Source organism: Budorcas taxicolor, chromosome 4 (assembly GCF_023091745.1).
Source record: "Budorcas taxicolor isolate Tak-1 chromosome 4, Takin1.1, whole genome shotgun sequence".
NCBI classification, from domain to species: Eukaryota; Metazoa; Chordata; class Mammalia; order Artiodactyla; family Bovidae; genus Budorcas; species Budorcas taxicolor.
In genome coordinates, this window is record NC_068913.1 from 99,689,360 (window position 1) to 99,712,255 (window position 22,896).

The 22,896-nt window shown below is 42.7% G+C and overlaps 1 protein-coding gene across 1 annotated transcript in view; it reads left to right on the top strand.

Moving 5' to 3' along the window:
* The window catches only part of LRGUK (leucine rich repeats and guanylate kinase domain containing), a 109,075-nt gene that overhangs the window by 41,386 nt on the left and 44,793 nt on the right, over window positions 1-22,896 (top strand). Inside the window, exons 10-13 of the mRNA XM_052639044.1 lie at window positions 877-983; window positions 7,147-7,266; window positions 17,428-17,524; window positions 21,465-21,578. Of these exons, the coding sequence (XP_052495004.1) occupies window positions 877-983; window positions 7,147-7,266; window positions 17,428-17,524; window positions 21,465-21,578 (438 nt within the window). The remainder of the gene's footprint in view (window positions 1-876; window positions 984-7,146; window positions 7,267-17,427; window positions 17,525-21,464; window positions 21,579-22,896) is intronic.

Here is a 22,896-nt window from a genome sequence, read left to right on the forward strand (position 1 = left end):
CTGGACACACAACTTGAGAGTAACCAGACCTTGAACGCTAGCACCTGCTTCCCCACACCATACCTATGGTAGCCAATTTGTCATGCTGTCGTGACAGGTGTCAGCTGAAATCTCCACTAATGAGGGGTTTCTTACACCTGATGCAAATTTGAGATGGGAGTGAAAAAGCAGGTATAAATATGCAGAGAGGCAGATATATTCCAGTTCATAAATGCCTTTCTGAAATCTTGGTTAAAAATAGTTATAGATGCTGGTCTGTTATTATTCTCACACTCAGAGGCACTTATTAGATTTCTCTTTCCCTTTAATGTTTTGCAAAGGGGATAACATTCAAAACCACACATTAGATTAACATGTGGTAGACAAGTATACTGTATTTAGAGTGATAGCAAAGCTGGGGAATAGACAGCTGTCTGTCATGAGGAAAAGGCCTGTATCTTTGGAAAAGAGAAAGTTATATTAAAAGAGGAGGAGGTTTAGTAGAATTTGAGATAATAGGAATAGTTCTTGGTATGATGGCAGGAGGAAAACGTCTACAATAACAGCTACCTGGAATCTAGAACGAAGAATTTTATAACTTCTTCTCTTACTAAAAGTTGAAACATTTACTGTATTAAAGGTAATCTTAGACTTTTGAGGGTTTTTTTCTTTTTTTTGCTTTTTCCCTCCCAAACCAGAAAATATAAAGAAATAGGTGACCAAGGGGTTCCAGTTCAATATTTTAGATTAATTATCACTCTTTAGGTTTTAGGAAAGCTAGAGTAGATGTGAACGCAGATTCCTGGTTGCATGTCTAGAACATTTCAGTAAAGAAAGTCTTGTCTTTCTTGCACAATGAATTTTTTTTTCCCCTTTGCATTTCTAATTCTGGAAAAGATCTCGGCCGTGAATAAATACAACCCTCCCCCGGAAGTGGTCGCGGCCCAAGACCACATGACCCATGTGGTCAACAGCGTGATGCAGCCGCAGAGGATCTTTGACAGGTATTCTGAGAGATGCCCTGGGTGGAACTCGGGGTGGTCAGCACAGGACAACCTCCTCATTGCCCTAGCCGTCTCTCTTGTGACCCACTGCTTTCTCACCTCTCTGAGGAAGGGATCGGGTCTTCATTTGACAGGCTGTGTTGCCTCAGATATAGCATCTCATCATCACATGTTCAAACATGGGACTCCCGTGTTGGCATTTTCCCAAGTGTGGCGATCAGTGGATTCAACTTCTCTCTTTCACCTGGACTCTTGAATGGTGGCTAGCCTGTGACATGGTAGTGAAAGTCACTCAGTCATGTCCAACTCTTTGTGACCCCCATGGACTATACAGTCCATGGAATTCTCCAGGCCAGAATACTGGAGCGGGTAGCTGTTCCCTTCTCCAGGGGATCTTCCCAACCCAGGGATTGAACCCAGGTCTCCCACATTGTAGGTGGATGCTTTACCAGCTGAGCCACCAGGGAAGCCCAAGAATACTGGAGTGGGTAGCCTATCCCTTCTCCAGGGGAGCTTCCCAACCCAGGGATCGAACTGTGGTCTCCCGCACTGCAGGCGGATTCTTTACCAATTGAGCTACTGCCAGGGAAGCCTGTGACATAGGATGGTGAAATAAAAAAAGAAAAAAAGTTTGCCGATATACCTGCTATAGGAGAGAACCTCAGACCCTCGTCTCATCAGCAGAGAACTGTGATGGTCTCTATCCACTGACAATTTTTCCTTAGCTGTGAGTGGATGCTAGAAACCCCTGCCAAAGAGCAACTGTGACCACAGCTTCTATATTAGAGAGTCCCTAGAGTCCCTGCTCGCAGAAGTGAAACCGAAACAGCCTTTCCAGGGGTTGCACTGAGCTGCAATCAACCCCACAGGGAGGAGTCACCCAGCTTGGCTGAACACAGGAATAGAGACCCTCACCTCTAAGTTTGAAGACAGATTTACCACAATTTCTCCATTTCTTTTTAAACACTCTGTTGAAGCAGATTGCCATTGACACTATAAGTATAATACAGAATTTCTATCAGTACCCAAAGGCATTTTAAAAATACTTGTAAAATCTCTGGGTTATAAATGGTTCCTCTTCTTCATGTGGTCTGCTCCTGTACTTCACCCGGTTGGTTTCCCACAGAGAGAAAATGTTTTATTTTGCACCCAGGACATGATTTTTTACATGTAATTTAATCATGTAGACATTGACAGTTTTATATATTTATGGTAGCCCTCTAGGTGAAATGATTTATCATTTATTTGCATACATCTGGAAAAGCACATTTGATTTAAAAGAAGGGCATTTATTGTCCTCATTGTACTTCTTTTTCTAGTTTATGAGATTGCTAGTTGTTTCATGCTTTAGGGTACATTTATATAAAAATATGTATCAAGCAAATTTACAGCAGTGTCTGATAAACACACATTTCTTGATCATTTCTGGCTGTCAGAGAATAGCAAATGGCCAAGCCACCCTGGATGCCCTGGGATGGAGCAGTGTTCATGATGTAAAGCTCGTGGAGGCAGGAGGAGGCATGCCATGTCCTTCCCACCCTGGGTCAGGACACAGCTCCCTGGCAGCCCCAAAAGTCAACCTCCAGGAAAGAAACCCTGACTCTTTCTCTTGGAACTTGTAGGCTGTGATACCAGGGAATCACTGTCCTCTCTCCTGGCGAGACTGAAGTAAGGATCCAATATGAAAATGGATTTTGCATATTGTCTTGACCCTGGCCTGGTAGTCAGTGATGGCTTTCTTGCTCTCTTATATGACAGGGTTCTCCAGACTGATGTTGTCCAAGCCTTGTCCGAACTCTGAAATCAGCCATTTCTCCAAGAAGCCCTAGTTCGTTTTAGTGAGAAATGGTATTTCCCAATCACAATGTGGGCACTAGAGACAGTCTTGACCACTGGGTTGGTCATTGTTTTGTAGGTGTTTTAGTGGACAGAAGCTAGGAATGGATTTCCTTCCTTCTCTCCCTCTCTCCTTCCTTCCTTCCATTCATTGATCCATCTACTGATTCTTTTTTCTGTCCATCCATCTATCCATCCATTCATCTATCCATCCATTTTGCCTATTTGTACCTACCTATTACGTCTACTTAATCTTTCATGTTTATCTAATCTACATCTAGGTAGCTCTATCTATAAATAGATAGTAAAATACCTCCTCAGTTGTTACAATTCAGCTTCAAGACTATAGTTGAGCTTTTACGGAACTTCACCTGTGTTACATCTGTATCTCCTTTTCTCCCTCACCAAAGACATTAAAGAAGATGAAATTAGAACATCCCACGATTACTCTTTTTTTAACGTCCCATACCATACCACAACAGTATCAGAATACCAGTAGTAATAATTACTGAAGCATTAAAACCATTTTGCTGATGTTCTTCCTGTTAACCATCCCCCATTGCTTTTTATTTTGGTTAAATATATATATATATATAACATAAAATGTGCCATTTTAACCACTTGGAAGTGTACAGTTTAGTGGCCTTAATTATATTCACAGTATTGTGCGACCATCACCACCATCTGTTTCCAAGTTTCTCATCACCCGGAACAGAAGCTCTGTAGCCCTTAGGTAATAACTCCCCATTTCCTGCTACCCCCACCCCCTGGTAACTTCTAATACACTTTCTGTCTCTATGAATTTGCCTACTGTATATATTTCATATAAGTGTCAATCACTCCATTTAAAAAATAGTGGCACTATATTTATATTGTCAGAGCATATATCCATCACACACTGTACTTTCTCCTTTGCTGTCATTTAGCCTTAGTTCTCTGGGTAACTGCATATTTATTGCCCACCGCCAGCCCTTATAGTGATGCCTCTTGAGTCATTTTAGTTGTATGAAGCTTGTTCTTTAGCACATTCTTGAGGAAGGGCTGTGCAATCAGTATCTCTTGAAATCGTCCATGTTGATAATATGGACGGTTATCTGCCCTTTACACTTGAAAATCATTTAAGCCATGACTCACACTTTTTTTTTTCTTGAATATATTAAAAGTGCTTCTCCATTTTCTTTTTGTGCAAAAATTGCTGTCAAAAATGTGATGACAATTTAATTTTCTCTCCTGTATAAATTGTGTGTTCTCTTTTTAGCTAAATAATTACCCCCACTTCTTCCTTTTTTAAGGAGAAGGAAATGGCAACCTACTCCAGTATTCTTCCCTGGGAAAATCCCATGGACAGAGGAGCCTGGTGGGCTACAGTATGCTGCTGCTGCTGCTAAGTCGCTTCAGTTGTGTCCGACTCTGTGCGACCCCATAGACGGCAGCCCACCAGGCTCTCCTGTCCCTGGGATTCTCCAGGCAGGAACACTGGAGTGGGGTGCCATTGCCTTCTCCGGGGCTACAGTATATGGGGTTGCAAATAACTGGACACAGTTCAGCACACACTGCCTTTTTAAAGTCCAGCAATTTCACTAGACTATGCCTTAGTATTATTGTTACAGCATTTCTAGCCCAGTTGTTCTGGGCTGATATTCTCAGGTATGTTGTATACTGTTTTTGTTTATTTTTTCAGGAAGCTTTTTTCTTGAATGACAGTCTGTAATATTTGCTCTGTTCTGTAGGTTTTGGTTTTCTCCTTTAGGAAGTAGATCTTCTTTGCCTATCCTCCATTTTCATCACCTTCTTTCAAAATTTTTTCTCTTTAATCACGTAAAAATTATCGAGGCAATTTTAGATTCACATGCAGTTGTAAGAGATAATACAGAGAAAGCCTAGATATCTTTCGCCCAGTTTCCCTCAGTGGTAATGTCTTGCTTAGCTGTAGTGGAATATCAAAACCAGGAACCTGACATTGATACAGTCCATCAGCCTTATCAGATTTCACCAGTTTTGCGTGGACTCATGTGTACGTTTAGTTCTGTGTGATTTTATCATGTGTAGATTCACGTGAGCATCACTCCAGTCAAGATAGAAATGGGTAACTTCCCAGGTGGCACAGTGGTCAAGAATCTGCCTACCAGGGCAGGAGATGCAAGACACGTGGGTTCAGTCCCTGAGTTGGGAAGATCCCCTGGAGTAAGAAACGGCAACCACTCCAGTATTCTTGCCTGGGAAATCCCATGGACACAGGAGCCTGAGGGGGTACAGTCCATGGGGTTGCAAAGAGTCGGAGACGACTGAGCACAACATACTTCCAGTCAAGATACAGGAATTTTGTTACGTGAATCCCTTTGCTTCCCTTTAATAGCAACAGCTGCCTCCATCCTTCTCATCTTCCCTGACCCTATATAAATGGAGTCATATAGTATATGTATAACTTTTGAGGGTTGACTTTTTTTTTTTTGCTTAGCCTCATTCACTGGAGATTCATTCAAGTTGTTAAATGTATCAATGGTTCACTCCTTTGTGTTGCTGAGTAGTATTCCTTGTTGAATACACCACAATTAGTTTAACCAACCATCTCTCAAAGGACATCTGGGCTGATCTCAGTGTTTGGTTACTGCAAATACAGCTTTTATGAGCATTCATGTGTAGGCTTTTGGACATGCACAGTTCCAGCCTGCCTGCTTTTCGTTGGATACCTGTTGTTCTGGGGTTCTGTTGTTCTCAAATGCTGCCCATCACTCCCTCCTCCTTCCTTCTGCACAGATTCCAGTGCCATAAAAGTCTTGTGGCTTTGTGGCTTTTCGTCTGGTTTTGTTATCCATATTTTCCATGGACTTCTGTTCTCAAGTTTTTCTGTTTTTCTGTGAGTGTTCAGAGAGATTGAAAACTTATGCTGTGCTGCCCCCGTGCTTCATAGAATCTACACCTCAGCCATATTGTTTTCAAAATATTATATTTTAGTCTGTATTTCTAGAATTTGTGTCATGAGTGAAACCCACACACTTCAGCTCTGCCTGTTGTAAGAGATTTTATGTAAATTAGCCCAAATTGGTCTTTTAGACTGGAAAGCCATGCCTAGATTCATATACCAGCTCTTACTTACTAGCTGTTACTTTGAGCATGTTAATTAACCTCTATGTACTTCAGTTTCTTCGTGTGTGAAGTGGGGAGAATGAATTCATTAGCTTCCTGCAATAACTAAATGAGGTAATGCGGGTAAGATGCCTACAATAGTGCTTGGCACATAGTAATTGCTTATGTAAATGTTAGTGATTATTATTTTCTTTGCACACATGTGTTCTTTTTTATAGTAAATTTGCCATTTTATCTTTATTATTATTATTGTTTTGGCTGCCCTGGGTCTCCGTTGTGGCACGCAGGCACTCTCTAGTTTCAGCAGTTGAGCTCTAGAGCCTGAGGGCTCAGTATTTGTGGCACGTAGGCCTCTCGAGTTGTGTGCAGCCTTACCTGCCCCGTGGTACATGGGATCTTAGTTCCCTGATAGGGACTGAACCCACATCCTCTGTGTTGGAAGGAGGATTCTGAACCATTGGACCACCAGGGAAGTCCTCACATCCGTGTTCTAAATCAATAGATAAGAACTGGAGCCTATGATACAGAGTGAAGTAAGTCAGGAAGAGGAAGACGAATACTGTAAATTGATGCATACATATGGAATTTAGAAAGATGGTAACGATGATCCTACATTGAGGGGAGCAAAGGAGACACAGAAGAGACTTTTGGACTTAGTGGGAGAAGGCGAGGGTGGGATGATTTGAGAGAATAGCATTGAAACATGTATATTACCGTATGTAAAAAAGATGACCAGTGCAAGTTGGATGCATGAAGCAGGGCACCCAAAGCCCTGGGACAACCCAGATGGATAGGGTGTAAAGGGAGGTGGGAGAAGTTCAGAATGGGGGAACACATGCATACCCCATGGCTGATTCATGTTGGTGTATGGCAAAAACCATCACAATATTGTATAGTAAGTATCCTCCAATTAAAATAAAGTAATTATTAAAAAAAAAGATATGAAAAAGTTTACCTCTGAGAGGGCAAGTCTTATTTCTTTCATTTTGAATTTCTTGGGGGAAAACTCCATCAACCAGAAATGAATATCTCTCCTACCATGTTTTTCCTTCTAAAAATGGTGTTAAAGTAAATTCTTTGCTATTTTGGAATCAACTTACTTCTGGAAAGTAGGACCATCCTTCCATACCGTGTCTGCGTATAGCAAGTGCCAGATAGCCAGATTCACCGTGACTGCGATGTGGGCAGCTTTCCACGCCGGATGCATTAACGCCCGTGCCTGCTCTGCCCTTTATTGCAGCACCCTGCCTAGTCTGGATGCCCCGTACCCCATGCTGGTATTGGCCGGTCCTCAAGCATGTGGTAAACGAGAACTCGCTCACCGCCTCTGCAGACAGTTCAGCACTTACTTCAGATACGGGTGAGTTTATTGGCTGCTAAGGCTGTAAAATGTCAGCTGTTGCTCACAATGGCTATTAATTTTAAGCAAGTTAAAAAACATGCATAGAAGGCTTATGAGCTGCTTTGCTGGTTATTACACTGTGATATAAACTGTATTTATTTATTTATTTTTTTACTTTAACCCTCCAAATGTTTTGATGCACTCAGCCACAGCCAAAATCCTGCTCCAAGATTTGGAACTACACGTGGTTTTAATTAAGCCTCGTGGTATTGGAGTATGGCCTCATGTTGCCATGTGGTGTGACATGCGGATCACAACGTTGTGTTTGGGGGCTTAGGGGGTGGGTCTGCACTCCAGTCACAGCCTCCCCTCATCACTGTCAGAGCGCACGCTGCCAGCATGCTTTATTTCCGCTCAGGTCTTCCTCTTTGGAGGCATATTTCAGAAGGAAGAAACGAGAAATGACAGCCAAAGAGTTCCTTTTCCTCACCCTCAGGTTAGCATTCAGTACCCTTTCAGTTTTCTGGGGCAGATATTTCGCTGTGTGATTCCCAGATGACTCAGTTAAGATAGCCAGATATAGCCAAAACACAAGAACCTTCCGGGGAAATCATCAGCTGGACTTAGAGACTTTTTAAAGGCTTCCATGTCTCAGTTTTAGAGTTATCGCTGTGGCCTTTTCAACTGGTTTCCTCTTTCCTTTTTTACATATAGCAAAGACCTTACTTTTAGATTAGTGATGTTTCTCAGTGAGCTGAGAATGTGACTGCAAAGATGCTTAAGACGGCAAGAAAAAGAAATGTAAATTATGTTCTAATGCTGTTACAGACAAGTTCCTTCCCTTAAGCTACACGTGTTCAAACAATGTAAACACTATGTTAAACAGGTTCATTTATTTAGAGATCTAAAATTATATCCATCATTTGAACAACTCCAGGAAACAAATACTATAGAAGAATTTACTCATTAATCTATTCTAAACACCCTGAAGCAACAAAAAGTAAATTAAAACTTAATATCAGAATTGAAAAGTACAGAGTGTCTTTATGCTCATACAGAGGTATGGGACCTGCTTCGAAAGATAAGTGGAGCATAGTGAATGGATGATCAAATTAGGGCAAAAAAGATATCTCCTGACTATGGTGCTAATGTGTAAACCTGGAACCTTTTAGCGAACCAAAGTAACTTACATGAACCAAGGCTTTCCTGCTTAAAAGTCCTATCACATGTCTGACACCAGTTCTGTTGCCAATGATTCAGAGCCCATCCTTCGTGTTTGTTTGTGGTTTACTCTCTGAGGCATGTAGGACCAGATGTGTTCTTGGAGATGTCTGTTAAGTCATCATCAAGGTTCTTATCCAGTTGGCCTTGACATTCTCACTGGATAGCCCCCACCTTAACCCCACCAATGTTCATTTTCATTAAATCCTGCTTTTCCACTGTTACAAATGTCTGTCCATCATGCTTTTGACGATGTACTTAATGCCTGGTTCCCCTGCTCGACTGTAAGCCCAGTGAGGGTGGGGACCAATGCCAGCTTTGCTCACGACTAAGTTCCCAGTGTTCAGCAGATGGCCAGGCACTTCTAACTGCATGAGAAATATTTATTAAATGAATGACTAAGTGATCGTCTGAATGGATGGATGAGCATAGGTGGTTTTTTCTTTTTTTCCAACCTCCACTGATGGGTACATGGAGAGATAAAGTTCTTCCCATGTTTTGGGCCCTGAAGATGCAGTGGGAACAGTATTAATGAGGCCCTTGCTTTAATGTCTGTATTGTATTTGGAAATAAACGGAGAGACTCTGAAGGTGGGGAACTCAGACCTTAAATAGTTAGCATCATGTGCAGTTTGTCTGGAGGCACAAGATGACAAAGCAAAAATCCTAAAATTAGCTTCCTGCTCCTCTAATGGTACTGTTGCCACTGCTCTTTTTCTCCTCTGGATAGGATTAGTGGCGAGTAGAAAGATACCTGAGTGGAAAGACCTGCAGCCACCCTCCCACCTCCCTCATGGGCTCAAAAGCCTTGTCTGACCATACATTGGCATCTTCATGGAGGCAGAGGTCAGGGCTTATAAATAGGAGGGTCAATCTAAGAATTTCACCAAGTCATGGATCAAAGAACATGTCATGCGTGTTTGCTAAGTCGCTTCAGTTGTGTCCGACTCTTTGCAACCCTTTGGGCTGTAGCCCGCCAGGCTCCTCTGTCCATGGGATTCTCCAGGCAAGAGTACCAGAGTGGGTTGCCATGCCCACCTCCCAGGGATCTTCTCGATCCAGGGATAGAACCCGCATCTCTTACGTCTCCTGCACTGGCAGGCAAGTTGTTTTGCTATGAGCGCCACCTGGGGAGCCCAAAGAGCATATCATTGGACCATAAAGAATATTAGGAAACCACTAATTTCATGCAATAAGAAAGTCAGATAGTACTATGATGATATGCGGCAACTTTCTAATTAAAACAAATGATAAAACCAAAGCACATCCTCAGGGGCAAGCCATTGCTCTTGTTTAGATTTTCTTTTATTTTAGTCTTCAGCCAACATAAATTTTATTGATTTTTAATTAAATGGGAAAAAAAGGCTTGAATATAGTCTCATTGTGAAACACATAAACATTTACAAAAGTGCTTTCTTTTGCGCTTGCTTGGATCTTTTCTTTCCCTCCTAGTTAGCTCATTTTCTCCTGGCATTTTGTCTTCCTTTTTAAGTTGCATTTACCCAAGACCATGACATTCAATGAAATATTCACATACTGAGTTGCATATCCAGATGTATAAATATTAAAAATGTATCTCAGTGGTATAACAAATATTGGCATGGCTGAGAGATTGTTCTCTTGCCTCAGAATCTGATTTTACTATTTGTTCTTGGTTTTAGGAATAGGCTGGATGTTCTTTCTCTACCAGTATTAGTTATAAGTGACCTAGAGATGGGGCTTCCCAGGTGGCTCACTGATAAAGAATCTGCCTGCCGATGCAGGAGATGCGGGTTCAGTCCCTGAGTCAGAAAGATCCCTTGGAGAAGGGCATGGCAACCCACTCTGGTATTCTTGCCTGGAAAATCCCATAGACAGAGAAGCCTGGCAAGCTACAGTCCACAGAGTCACAAAGAGTCAGATATGGCTGAGCAACTGAGTAGGCGTCCATGGCCTAGAGGTAGGCCATGCCTTCTGAGTCTCTCCATTTATTTCCAGTCTTACTATTACTGCACAGATCAGTAGCTTCCGGGAAGAGTGCTGGATAATGAAAGAAACATAAAACAATACCAGCACGCCTGTTCATCTTCCAGATTTAAGGCCTTGAAAGTGATCTGAACAGGCATGAAAGCAAAACTTTATTCTTCTTAGAGAAATCTTTATTTTTATAACCTTTCCCATAATAATACGGTAAGTCAGAGACTCATAGCTCTTGAGCTAAATGAGATGATATGAGCTATAGCTCCCCAGTGCCGTCTAATCTAATGCCCCTTTATACCGATGTGGCAGACTAGTACAATGGTTTGTTTACTCTTTCAGTCAGTGTTTCTTAAGCACTATCTATGTGCCTTGTTCCAGCGATAAAACTGTGAAACAAGCAGACATGGGTCTTGTCCTCCTGGCAGCTTACAACCTATATGAGATTCAGTTAAGTAAAGCCGTCTAACAAGATAGTTTGATGGGTGCTATGATGAGGGAAGTGAAGAACCTCTGTGACAGAAGAAATCAGGGGTAAATGGGATGTGAGATTTGAGCAGGGAATGCAGTCCAGGCAGAAAGAAAAACAGGCACATTGGATTAACTGAGAGTGTTATACACTGTAGCCTGCCTAAGTGTGAAGCATGGAGGGAGATGGCAGAAGATGGGACCAGAGGAGAAGTCAGGGGTCTGGCCATAAAGGATCTCTAAGCAGAAGGTGTCAGGGTCACAGCTGCATTTTAGGAAGTGGCCCCTGTGGGCAGTTTGGGAAAGGGTTTGGGGAGGGAAGGCTGGAAACTAGGAGACTGGGGAGGATATAGTGACAGGTGCTGGTGGCACAAACTAGAAAGTGGTATTTAGTTACTGGAAAGTGGACTGAGTAGTGGATTCCTGGAATTTGATCGTCAGACACATATGCTGGAGTCTTCTGTGTTCCTGATCTCTTAAATTGTATCCAGTGACTTACTGATACACATTTGCGTTGGGCATTGGGACCAATTCGGCATGCCTACCAAGCACCCTCGGAATACCTGGACATTTGTGAACACCCAGTTCCCTTGCTCACAATATGGCATTCTATAAGTGTGCTTGAATTTGGATGCACTCACCGCCAAAATGCGCTCTGCCTAAATATTTGCCGTAGAAAGTTCATTATTTCTTGAGGCAATCTGGTCCAGAATTGAGATTCTAAATCTGCACACTTCTGAATCACACTGAAAAAAATTCTACTCCCTCAGCCATCTCCTAGCTCTTCTTAGACATCTTTGCTTCTTCCTCTTAGATCTTCCCTTATGTAGTGACATTTCATTGTTTGGCCTGGCTTTCCAGATTCCTTTCTGTCCTGATCATCTCCCCCAGCCCATGGACTTGGTTTGTTAGGATCCTAGATGACAGCTGGCCAGTGAATCGGCCTTTAAGAATGTGTAACTCACCCTTAGACTTTGAACACCAGTGTTGTAGTCTGAGGTTAATTGCTAACTTAGCTCTTTTGTCTGTTAAATGAAACTAACAGGGAGTATGGCTCCCATCACAAACCAGGTTTTAACTAATTTACCGTGATTTAACTAGTAAGTTAGTAAAAATAAACTCATAGAAATGTAAATTACAATTGAAATTATGTTTAGACTGGGGAGAGGAAAGATATTAAAGGTGATGGCCCAAGCAAATTTCTTTATCTGGTATCGTGTTTATCTAAGTTTAATGAACATTGCTTTCACTATGAAGTATTTCCTTTTTAAGATATTCATGTTTGGACAGCATGCTACAGAGCAAACATTTCTCTATGTGAAAACTGGATGACAGATTCAAAAACCCGTAGGTCATCTCAGGTCCTTCTTAATAGAAAGTTCCTCAGTGGATGCCAGTTCTGTCATCAGCATTCTCCACATCAGCGAAGCCGTCCCTTTATTTACCTGCCCAGAAGCTTCAGATTGCTTCTTTGCTTTGTCTTTCTTTTAGCAATTCTGGAAAATCCCTGCCACTCAATTCCTTTGTTGGAAAATGCAAATTCAGCACAGTGTGTAAAGGCTGCACTAAGGGTGCGCAGTACCCAAGGCGAAGACACTGAGTTATCTGTCCTGACTGTCAAAGACAGCGACCAATGGAGGGTCTCAGGCCCCTGCCAAATGGTGGGGTGTCAGTGCGAGCAAACGGCACAACAAAGGCCATGGTGCTTGGACCGCCTTCTCTTAGAATGTGTGCACATTCTTGAGTATGCAATTTAAGCGTGGTCTTAAAACCTTTACACTTATACTATTGTTAGTTCTTGGCTATAAGGCAGGGGAACAATAGCATGAATTATAAAAGCTGGCTTGTTTTTTACTTTGAAATGGAGAAAATTTTGACGTTGTGACTTTATGCTCTTAGTTCAGTTCAGTAGCTCAGTCATGTCTGACTGTTTGCGACCCCATGGACTGCAGCACACCAGGCCTCCCTGTCCATCACCAGCTCCCGGAGTTTACCCAAATTCATGTCCATTGAATCGGTGACAGCATCCAACCATCTCATCCTCTGTTGTCTCTTTCTCCTCCTGCCCTCAATCTTTCCCAGCATCAGGGTGTTTTCAAATGAGTCAGCTCTTCGCATGATGTGGCTGAAGTATTAGAGTTTCAGCTTCAGCATCAGTCCTTCCAATGAATACCCAGGACTGATCTCCTTTAGGATGGACTGGTTGGATCTCCTTGCAGTCCAAGGGACTCTCAAGAGTCTTCTTCAGCACCACAGTTCAAAAGCATCAAGTCTTCGGCACTCAGCTTTATTTACAGTCCAACTCTCACATCCATACATGACTACTGGGAAAACCATAGCCTTGACTAGATGGACCTTTGTTGGCAAAGTAATGTCTCTGCTTTTCAATATGCTGTCTAGGTTGGTCATAACTTTTCTTCCAAGGAGTAAGCGTCTTTTAATTTCATGGCTGCAGTCACCATGTGCAGTGATTTGGGAGCCCAGAAAAATAAAGTCAGCTACTGTGTCCACTGTTTCCCCATCTATTTGCCATGAAGTGATGGGACCAGATGCCATGATCTTCGTTTTCTGAATGTTGAGTTTTAAGCCAACTTTTCACTTTCTTCTTTCACTTTCATCAAGAGGCTCTTTAGTTCCTCTTCACTTTCTGCCATAAGGGTGGTGTCATCTGCATATCTGAGGTTATTGATATTTCTCCTGGCAATCTTGATTCCAGCTTGTGCTTCTTCCAGCCCAGCGTTTCTCATGATGTATGCTGCATAGAAGTTAAATAAGCAGGGTGACAGTATACAGCCTTGACATACTCCTTTTCCTATTTGGAACCAGTGTGTTGTTCCATGTCCAGTTCTAACTGTTGCTTCCTGACCTGCATACAGATTTCTCAAGAGGCAGGTTAGGTGGTCTGGTATTCCCATCTCTTTCAGATTTTTCCACAGTTTATTGTGATCCACACAGTCAAAGGCTTTGGCATAGTCAAGAAAGCAGAAATAGATGTTTTTCTGGAACTCTCTTGCTTTTTCCATGATCCATCGGATGCTGGCAATTTGATCTCTGGTTCCTCTGCCTTTTCTAAAACCAGCTTGAACATCAGGGAGTTCACGGTTCACGTATTGCTGAAGTCTGGCTTGCAGAATTTTGAGCATTACTTTACTAGCGTGTGAGATGAGTGCAATAGTGCAGTAGTCTGAGCATTCTTTGGCATTGCCTTTCTTTGGGATTGAAATGAAAACTGACCTTTTCTAGTCCTGTGGCCACTGCTGAGTTTTCCGAATTTTCTGACATATTGAGTGCAGCACTTTCACAGCACCATCTTTTAGGATTTGAAATAGCTCCACTGGAATTCCATCACCTCCACTAGCTTTGTTCGCAGTGATGCTGCTTAAGGCCCACTTGACTTCACATTCCATCATGATTATCTGGGTCATGAAGATCTTTTCTGTACAGTATTCTTGCCTCTTAGTGTGATCCTAAAAGGACTTGACTTTGGTGTCATCCTGTGGTTGTTACTGAGTCATGTTACTTCACTGCTGTGTCTCAATTTCATCAATTGTAAAATGAGAACAGTAGTAATGAGGTAATAACAGTGGTAATGGTAATGGCAATAATACCTACCTCATATCTTTTTGTGAGGAGTCAATGAAATAGCATGTCATTTGTCTAGCTATTTGCATCTCCTGTTTTAAAGCCATAGGATAATCTAAAAATCAGTTTGCATTCCCAGAACTTAGCATTGGGAAGTCAGCATGTCTGAAATCAAAAGAGTCCTGAGCTAGTTGGGAGTCACAGTTTAGTTCCGGGACCAGTATTGGCCTGCTTTGTGGCCTTGGACAGGTCTTTTTTTCCTTTTTTTTTTTGGTGGTGGGGACATGCCACCTGTCATGTGGGATCAGTTACCCAACCAGGGATCAAGCCTGAGCCCCGTGCAGTGAAAATTCCCAAGTCTTAACCAGTGAACCACCAGGGAAGTCCCTGGGCAAGTATTTTTATAGTCATCTTAAAATGGAGCTTATCACAACTACTGTCCACTTCACATGTTTGATTAATTCATTCATGTTACAGATATTTAGTAAATGCCTACTATGGGCCAGGCACTGTGAATGCAGTGGCAGATAAGATGAATGAGATAAAGTGCTCCCTGTTTACAATAGCTAGGACATGGAAACAGCCTAGGTGTCCTTCAGCAGATGGATAAAGAAGTTGTGGTACATATACACAATGGAATATTACTCAGCCATAGAAAGGAATGCATTTGAGTAGTTCTAGTGAGGTGGATGAACCTAGAGCCTGTTAGACAAAGTGAGGTACGTCAGAAAGAGAAAAACAAATGTCGTATATTGATGCATGTATGTGGAATCTAGAAAAATGGTAAGGATGAACCTCTTTGCAGGGCAGGAATAGAGATGCAGACATGGAAAACAGACCTGTGGATACAGCGGGGGGGCGGAGAGGCTGGGATGAACTGAGAGAACAGCGTTGAACACATGCATTACCATATGTAAAGCAGCTAGCTAGTGGGAATTTGCTGTATGACACAGAGAGCTCAAACCCAGTGCCCTCTGACTACCTAGAGGGGTGGGATGGGGAGAGGTAGGAGGGAGGCTCAAGAAGGAGGGCTATCTGTATACTTATGGGTGATTCACATTGTGGTATGGCAGAAAATTTTTAAAATTAATTTTAAAAGTTTTTGGGAACATAACGTGCTCCCTGTATGATTCATACATCCTCCTGGGGAACAAAGAGAAAAGAGAAGGAGTAACAGAGTAATTGGGGTGTGGTGAGCTGGGTTGCATGCATGTGTGTGCTCAGTCATGTTTGACTCTTTGAGACTCATGGACTCTAGCCCGCCAGTCTCCTCTCTGTTCATGAAATTCTCCAGGCAAGAATACTAGAGTGGGTTGCCATTTTCCATTTTCTTCAGGGGATCCTCCCAACCCCGAGATCAAACCTGGGTCTCCTGCATTGTAGGTGGATTCTTTACCATCTGAGCCATCAGGGAAGCTGTGGGGATGCTATTTCAGACAGTGGGCAGAAAAGCCCTCTCTGGTTGAGCTGAGAATTCCATACAGTGTTGGAATCATGGATTCTCTCCGGAAATTCATATAGATTGATGAGTGTGGCAGGAATGAGGAACAAGCTGGTCTCCACCCTCCAGCAATGGAGGAGATGGGGTCCTGAACAAGGGGGCGGGGGAGGAGTTGGCGGCAGGCATTGAGACTACAGGAGGATAAAGAAGAGGTGCCTAACCCAGCCGCAGAGGGTCCAGAAAGGCCTTTCGAGAGTGACACTTAAACTGAGTCCTGAAGACAAGTGGGCTAACCAGATAGAGGAATGGGGTAGGGAGCGTTCCAGAAAATAGCCATAGACCAGGGAGAGTATGAAAACATTTGGGTGAAAAGTGTATGGGTGATAAATATTGTTTTATTTCTTAAAGTTTGATGATGTGATATCAGAGGTCATGACTCAGAAGGTGATAAAGAACAGTAAGTGAAAACTTAGTGTTAATAATCCAACACTAAATTTTGGGGGGCTCTAAAATCTCTGCACATGGTGACTGCAGCCATGAAATTAAAAGATGTTTACTCCTTGGAAGGAAAGTTATGACCAACATAGACAGCATATTAAAAAGCAGAGACATTACTTTGCCAACAAAGATCTGTCTAGTCAAGGCTATGGTTTTTCCAGGAGTCATGTGTGGATGTGAGAGTTGGACTATAAAGAAAGCTAAGTGCTGAAGAATTGATGCTTTTAAACTGTGGTGTTGGAGAAGACTCTTGAGAGTCCCTTGGACTGCAAGGAGATCCAGCCAGTCCATCCTAAAGGAGATCAGTCCTGGATGTTCATTGGAAGGACTGATGTTGAAGCTGAAACTCCAACACTTTGGCCATCTGATGCGAAGAACTGACTCATCTGAAAAGACCCTGATGCTGGGAAAGATTGAGGCCAGGAGGAGAAGGGGAAAACAGAGGATGAGATGGTTGGATGGCATCACCGACTCAATGGACATGAGTTTGAGTGAGCTCCGGGAGCTGGTGATGGACAGGGTGGCCTGGCGTGCTGCAGTCCATGGGGTCACAAAGAGTCAGATACAACTGAGTGACCGATCTGAACTGAGTCCAGAATTTGTATAATCCCTATCCAGCATGGCTTCCCTGGTGGCTCAGATGGTAAGGCGTCTGCCTGCAATGCAGGAGGCCCGGGTTCAGATCCCTGGGTGGGGAAGGTCTCCTGGAGAAGGCCATGGCAATCCACTCCAGCACTCTTGCCTGGAAAATCCCATGGATGGAGGAGCCTGATAGGCTACAGTCCATGGGGTCGCAAAGAGTCGGACACGACTGAGCGACTTCACTCACTTCACTATACAGTATAGCAAGTGTACGTGTCTAACACTGCCAAACATCAGGGTTTTCAAGGCTACGTTACTTTATGATTTGTGGATCCATTTTAATTTTTTAAAACATACTTTATGCCAAACCTTTTCCATTTTGAATTTCAAATTAATAGAAAGAGACAGGAGTTATCTACTTTCTGTTTTCAGGGCCTGTCACACAACCAGACCGCCTTACTTTGGAGAAGGAGATCGGGTTGATTATCATTTTATCTCTCAAGAAGTTTTTGATGAAATGCAAAACATGGTAAGAATGCTCTTTATGTGTAATGCACAAGAAATACATGGTCTCTGGTAGAAGTATTAGGAAAGCATGATAAAAAAGAGAACAATTACATGGATGTGTTCTCATTGAGTTGTGTTTTTAATACCTTTGATATATCATCATTCACACATTGCTTTATGATCTTGGAGAAAATACTGTAAATTTCCAATGAAACCGAATAAAGAGATGTTTTAAGAAAATGGAAGAAAGAGCACCGTGAAAAATTCTTGAGATCTGTGTTTGTCAGGTGCTGCTATTTATGATCAGATTTTACTCAAGATAAACGACTCCCACAGAACTGATGTTACGCAGCTAACTTATGAATTGAGCACTTCCAGGGAGTTGGCGTGTTCTGTCCACAGACCACTCCCTCTGTTTGCTGTCTTTGGTGCTTTCTAATTGTTGTGACCCTACACACCACTACAGCCAGTTGGTCTGCCCTGGACGCATACGCAGCCTTAACCTTCCCCTGAAACATCGCTGTGTGAGAAGTCCTCAGTCCCAGAGAGCCGGCAGGCAGGTCACTAACACAGTTGGAAGCCCTCGACATTAGATCAGAGAAGATTCTTCATTTCTTTGAGGTCTGTGGCTTTCCTGGGTGAGGGTCACTACCCTGCTCTGGTCCCTTTCATAGAAGCTCTGGGCAGTTTTATTCAACTTAAGGCTTTACCCCCCTGAAACCCTGATCATCTAGTCATCGGTAGTAATTCACAACAACCTTGTCGCTGAGTTCATTTCCTTAAAAATAATTTATTTGTTCTTTCTTGGCCCTTCGCATTAAAGGGAATCCTCACAACCCTAGTGTGTTTTATCTGTCAAAGGTATATTGCTAATGTCAATACATTATCCATCCATGACTTCAGTTAAAGAGTATCTCATATCTTCATCACTACTGATAAATCTGTAAGCCTTTTTATTCTCTTTTCAGGCGTGGGCCTTAATTTTGTTTATCTTATCATCACTTCTTTCTATCACCAAATTAATCCTACACCGATTTTTTTTTCTACCCCTGAAGCCTAGTGAAGGACAGGATTAAGGACTAACCTCTGTTTCTGCTTTTGAAAGATTACCATCCAACCAGTGATGCTCTTACTGGTGGAGGATCCCTCCTCTCTGCCCCCTGCTCCTTCATCTGTCCTTTCTCTGCCCCATCCTCAGATAACAGACCTGGCTTACACCTCAGTGCAGGCAATTGTGGAGCATGTAAGCATAGACTCTGCAGTTACTCTGAGTTTAATTGTGAACGACCAGCTTTATACATGGTACATATTTTCTCTTGCGTTCACAGAGAAGCCAAGTGAGAAAGCCCTGTGGTCCCTCGGCCATTTCCTCTCTAATCTTTTCAGAAGAACATCGTGGAAATTATTTATGATTTTCTCTCCTAGGGCTATATTTTAGAAGTTCAGTTTAATGTACCAAGGGTACGCTGAGACTTTCTATTTCTAAAAGCCATAATAGAAATCTGAGGAGTTATCGTGATTAGTAAGAAGCATTCTCTTAGGACTCTTTGGGTTGAAAGACAACGAGTTCCCCGCACTGCTGTTAATTTCTCGTGGTGGAGTCTGGGGCATTTTTCCTTGATTTAGTTCCACTGATCTCAGTGCCCCGCGGGCTCCCCTGATGTTTCAGACCTTACCTCGTCTGTAATCAAGTAAGTCCAGCGGTCCCTAGTCTAAGGGATCACCATACGTCTGTGCTGTATTTAGTCTTCCAGTTTTACTCCCACTATGAAAGTTCTTGTGTACGGGAAAAGCGCTCACTTTTACTGCCTGGGCTAACATGCATGACTTCGCTGTGATATCATCATCTTTAACTTGAATTTTGTAGATAAGATCTTTTCTTTAAAGGGAGCTTGAGGCTGTTTCGTGAAGAGAGACAAACCTAGAGAGGAGAAACTCACGACACCTTGTCAGCTGCACCAGTCACACCCACACACTCAGCCTCTGCACACAGAACCCCTCTACGGAACACTCCCCAGCCAGCCTGTCCCCTTCCAAGTCACAGTCCCCCTTAACAGACAGCCCTGGCACACCCCACCCCTGCACACCTGCTGTGGACAGTCACACTTCCCCACTCTGATGGGTACATGTAGATGAGCACACACTTCAATATACATTCCACACCCCCCAAAACACAGATCATCTCTCCATGTGCCCACAGACACGTGATCCCTTCTTAAGGCCATACACACAGTCACTCACCTGCAGAGCCTCTTCTTCCCTGGTGGAAATAAGACCACAGATCTGGAGGTGTCTGAGATAAGATTATTGCTATGCATGAAGAAATCCACAGGCCGGAAGCCATGCCAGGAGTATACCTCTCCAGAAGCTGGGGGACCACTCATCTCAACTCTTAACAAATCAGTTGAACAAGGCTTGTTTTATGTACACAAGTACAATGCAAGATTTCTCCCAACCCTACCTTCTTCCAAAAAATGTTTTTTGCATCCACTTGTGTGCCCTTGTACACACAAGTAAGCAAACTCATAGTATACATCTGGAAAGTGATTCAAATATATGCTATAAAAAAACAGGATGAATCACAGTAAACAAGATAAAATAAGTCATGCCTGACAAGAGATTCAGGTATCTGTTTATCTGTGTGTGTATATATATATATATATATAGATAGATAGATAGATAGATAGATATTAAAAGGAAAGGAGTCATCGTGTTTCTTGCAAAGAACACAGAATGACACTGAGTGGGTAAAGTATTAAGGATATTTATTGTTGAGTCTTTAACTTGTAGAATATATAACATAAATTCCATTTAACTATGGGGGGGGGGGGGTATGGATTTTTCTCATTGCCCACACCAGACACATGCCCCAGAGAGAGACCCATCCCACATGAGGGGCACCCTATGTTTCATGGCCTTCCAACACCACCCCCCGACAGGTAGCTCTCCCCCAAACCCCACAGATCTCCAGAACCTCCAGGCCAGGAGGCACAGGGTAGCATCAAAGACCCCCAGACTGCTACTGTTTGTAACAATGGTGCTGGCTGTTGCTGGGCTTCGGTGGATGGGGCTCAGCCTTAGGTGTTTTCACTTCATTATTTATTTCAAAATCATGTATCAAAAGAGTCCTAGTGGCCAAGGATGTTTGCATTTTTCTTCCTTCTGTTGTCATCAGCCTCCACCTTGTGGTTTAGTAAATATCATATCATCAAAGGAAAAGTCAAGACAATTTTGAGAGATGTTTCTAGTTCTTTTTTCTTTCTTTCTTTTTTTTCTTTCTTTCTTTCTTTTTTACACATGACTACAGTTTCAGGAGGAGCTTCCAGAATATAACAAGAAGGCAGTATTTACACATCAAATGTCTAGAGGGCACACAACAATGCTACTGAATACATTTGGGGCAGTTCCAGTAAAAAGCTGTGTTCATGAGGAAAAGCAAGAGGGGTCTGTTTTTTATAGCTTATCTCAGAATGCAAAGGTTTGAGGATGTGGCTGTAATTCACAGCCTTCAGGCTTATCTGGGAGTACAAGGCCTTTGGGAATGAAAGGTTTTGGGGGAGAGCTGGTGAGCTAGGAGAGCCAAAATGGCTGAGGCACAAAGTGAACTATTAGTTTTGCTTTCTCCTTAATGAAGGTTTATAGCACACATTTGGCAGGAAGTGGGTCAGTGGGCAAAATGATCTGTTTACCATAAGCTTCATTGCCTTCACTCTGCTCTAACATTTGGTCAGCAGATTATCTCCAAAAGCCTTTTCTTTTTTTTGCCAGCCAGGAATTCTGAATGAATTTCTCCATCACAGTTTGATATTAAGTTTCTTAAACCCATTGTCATCCTTATATAATCGCTAATATTTTTAAGTTTTATGGAGTCATATAGAAAGAAGACATCAAGTCATTTAATTTATATTAAATTCCATGATGGCAGCTGTTATTGGAAAGTCTTTTTACTTCTTCCCTCACAGGGGAAATTCATTCTAACCTATAATTACGGTAATCACAAGTACGGATTAAGTAGGGACACCATAGAAGGTATCGCAAGAGATGGTTTAGCAAGCTGTGTTCATATGGAAATAGAAGTAAGTACTTTCCATTCAATCAATTTCTTTTCAGTGTGTAAAACAGTGTATATATTTGGGACTGGGGAGGAGGCTATGGTGTGCAGGAAGCACACTTCTAGGCCTGAAACGAATGCATACAAAAGGTGAGATTTGGGGGACATCCCTGGTGGTCCAGTGTTTGAGACTCCATGCTCCCACTGCAGGAGGCTCGGATCCGATCCCTGCTCAGGGAGCTAAAATTCTGCCTGCCACATAGCGAGGCCAAAAAGTTAAAAAGTAATAATAATGTAAAATTTTAAAATTCTAATTAGCTTAACTTCACTTCACTTCAGTCGCTCAGTCGTGTCCGACTCTTTGCGACCCCATGAATCGCAGCATGCCAGGCATCCCTGTCCATCACCAACTCCCGGAGTTTACCCAAACTCACGTCCATCGAGTCAGTGATGCCATCCAGCCATCTCATCCTCTGTCGTCCCCTTCTCCTGCCCTCAATCTTTCCCAGCATCAGGGTCTTTTCAAATGAGTCAGCTCTCCACATCAGGTGGCCAAAGTATTGGAGCTGCAGCTTCAAAATCATTCCTACCAATGAACACCCAGAACTGATCTCCTTTGGGATGGACTGGTTGGATCTCCTTGCAGTCCAAGGGATTCTCAAGAGTCTTCTCCAACACCACAGTTCAAAAGCATCAATTCTTCGGCACTCAGCTTTATTTACAGTCCAACTCTCACATCCATACATGACCACAGGAAAAACCATAGCCTTGACTAGATGGACTTTGATGGACAAACTAATGTCTCTTGCTTTTTAATATGCTGTCTAGGTTGGTCATAACTTTCCTTCCAAGGAGTAAGCGTCTTTTAATTTCATGGCTGCAGTCACCATCTGCAGTGATTTTGGAGCCCAGAAAAATAAAGTCAGCCACTGTGTCCACTGTTTCCCCATCTATTTGCCATGAAGTGATGGGACCAGATGCCATGATCTTCGTTTTCTGAATGTTGAGCTTTAAACCAACTTTTTCACTCTCCTCTTTTACTTTCATCAAGAGTCTCTTTAGTTCTTCTTCACTTTCTGCCATAAGGGTGGTGTCATCTGCATATCTGAGGTTATTGATATTTCTCCTGGCAATCTTGATTCCAGCTTGTGCTTCCTCCAGCCCAGCGTTTCTCATGATGTACTCTGCATAGAAGTTAAATAAGCAGGGTGACAATATACAGCCTTGATGTACTCCTTTTCCTATTTGGAACCAGTGTGTTGTTCCATGTCCAGTTCTAACTGTTGCTTCCTGACCTGCATATAGGTTTCTCAAGAGGCAGGTCAGGTGGTCTGGTATTCCCA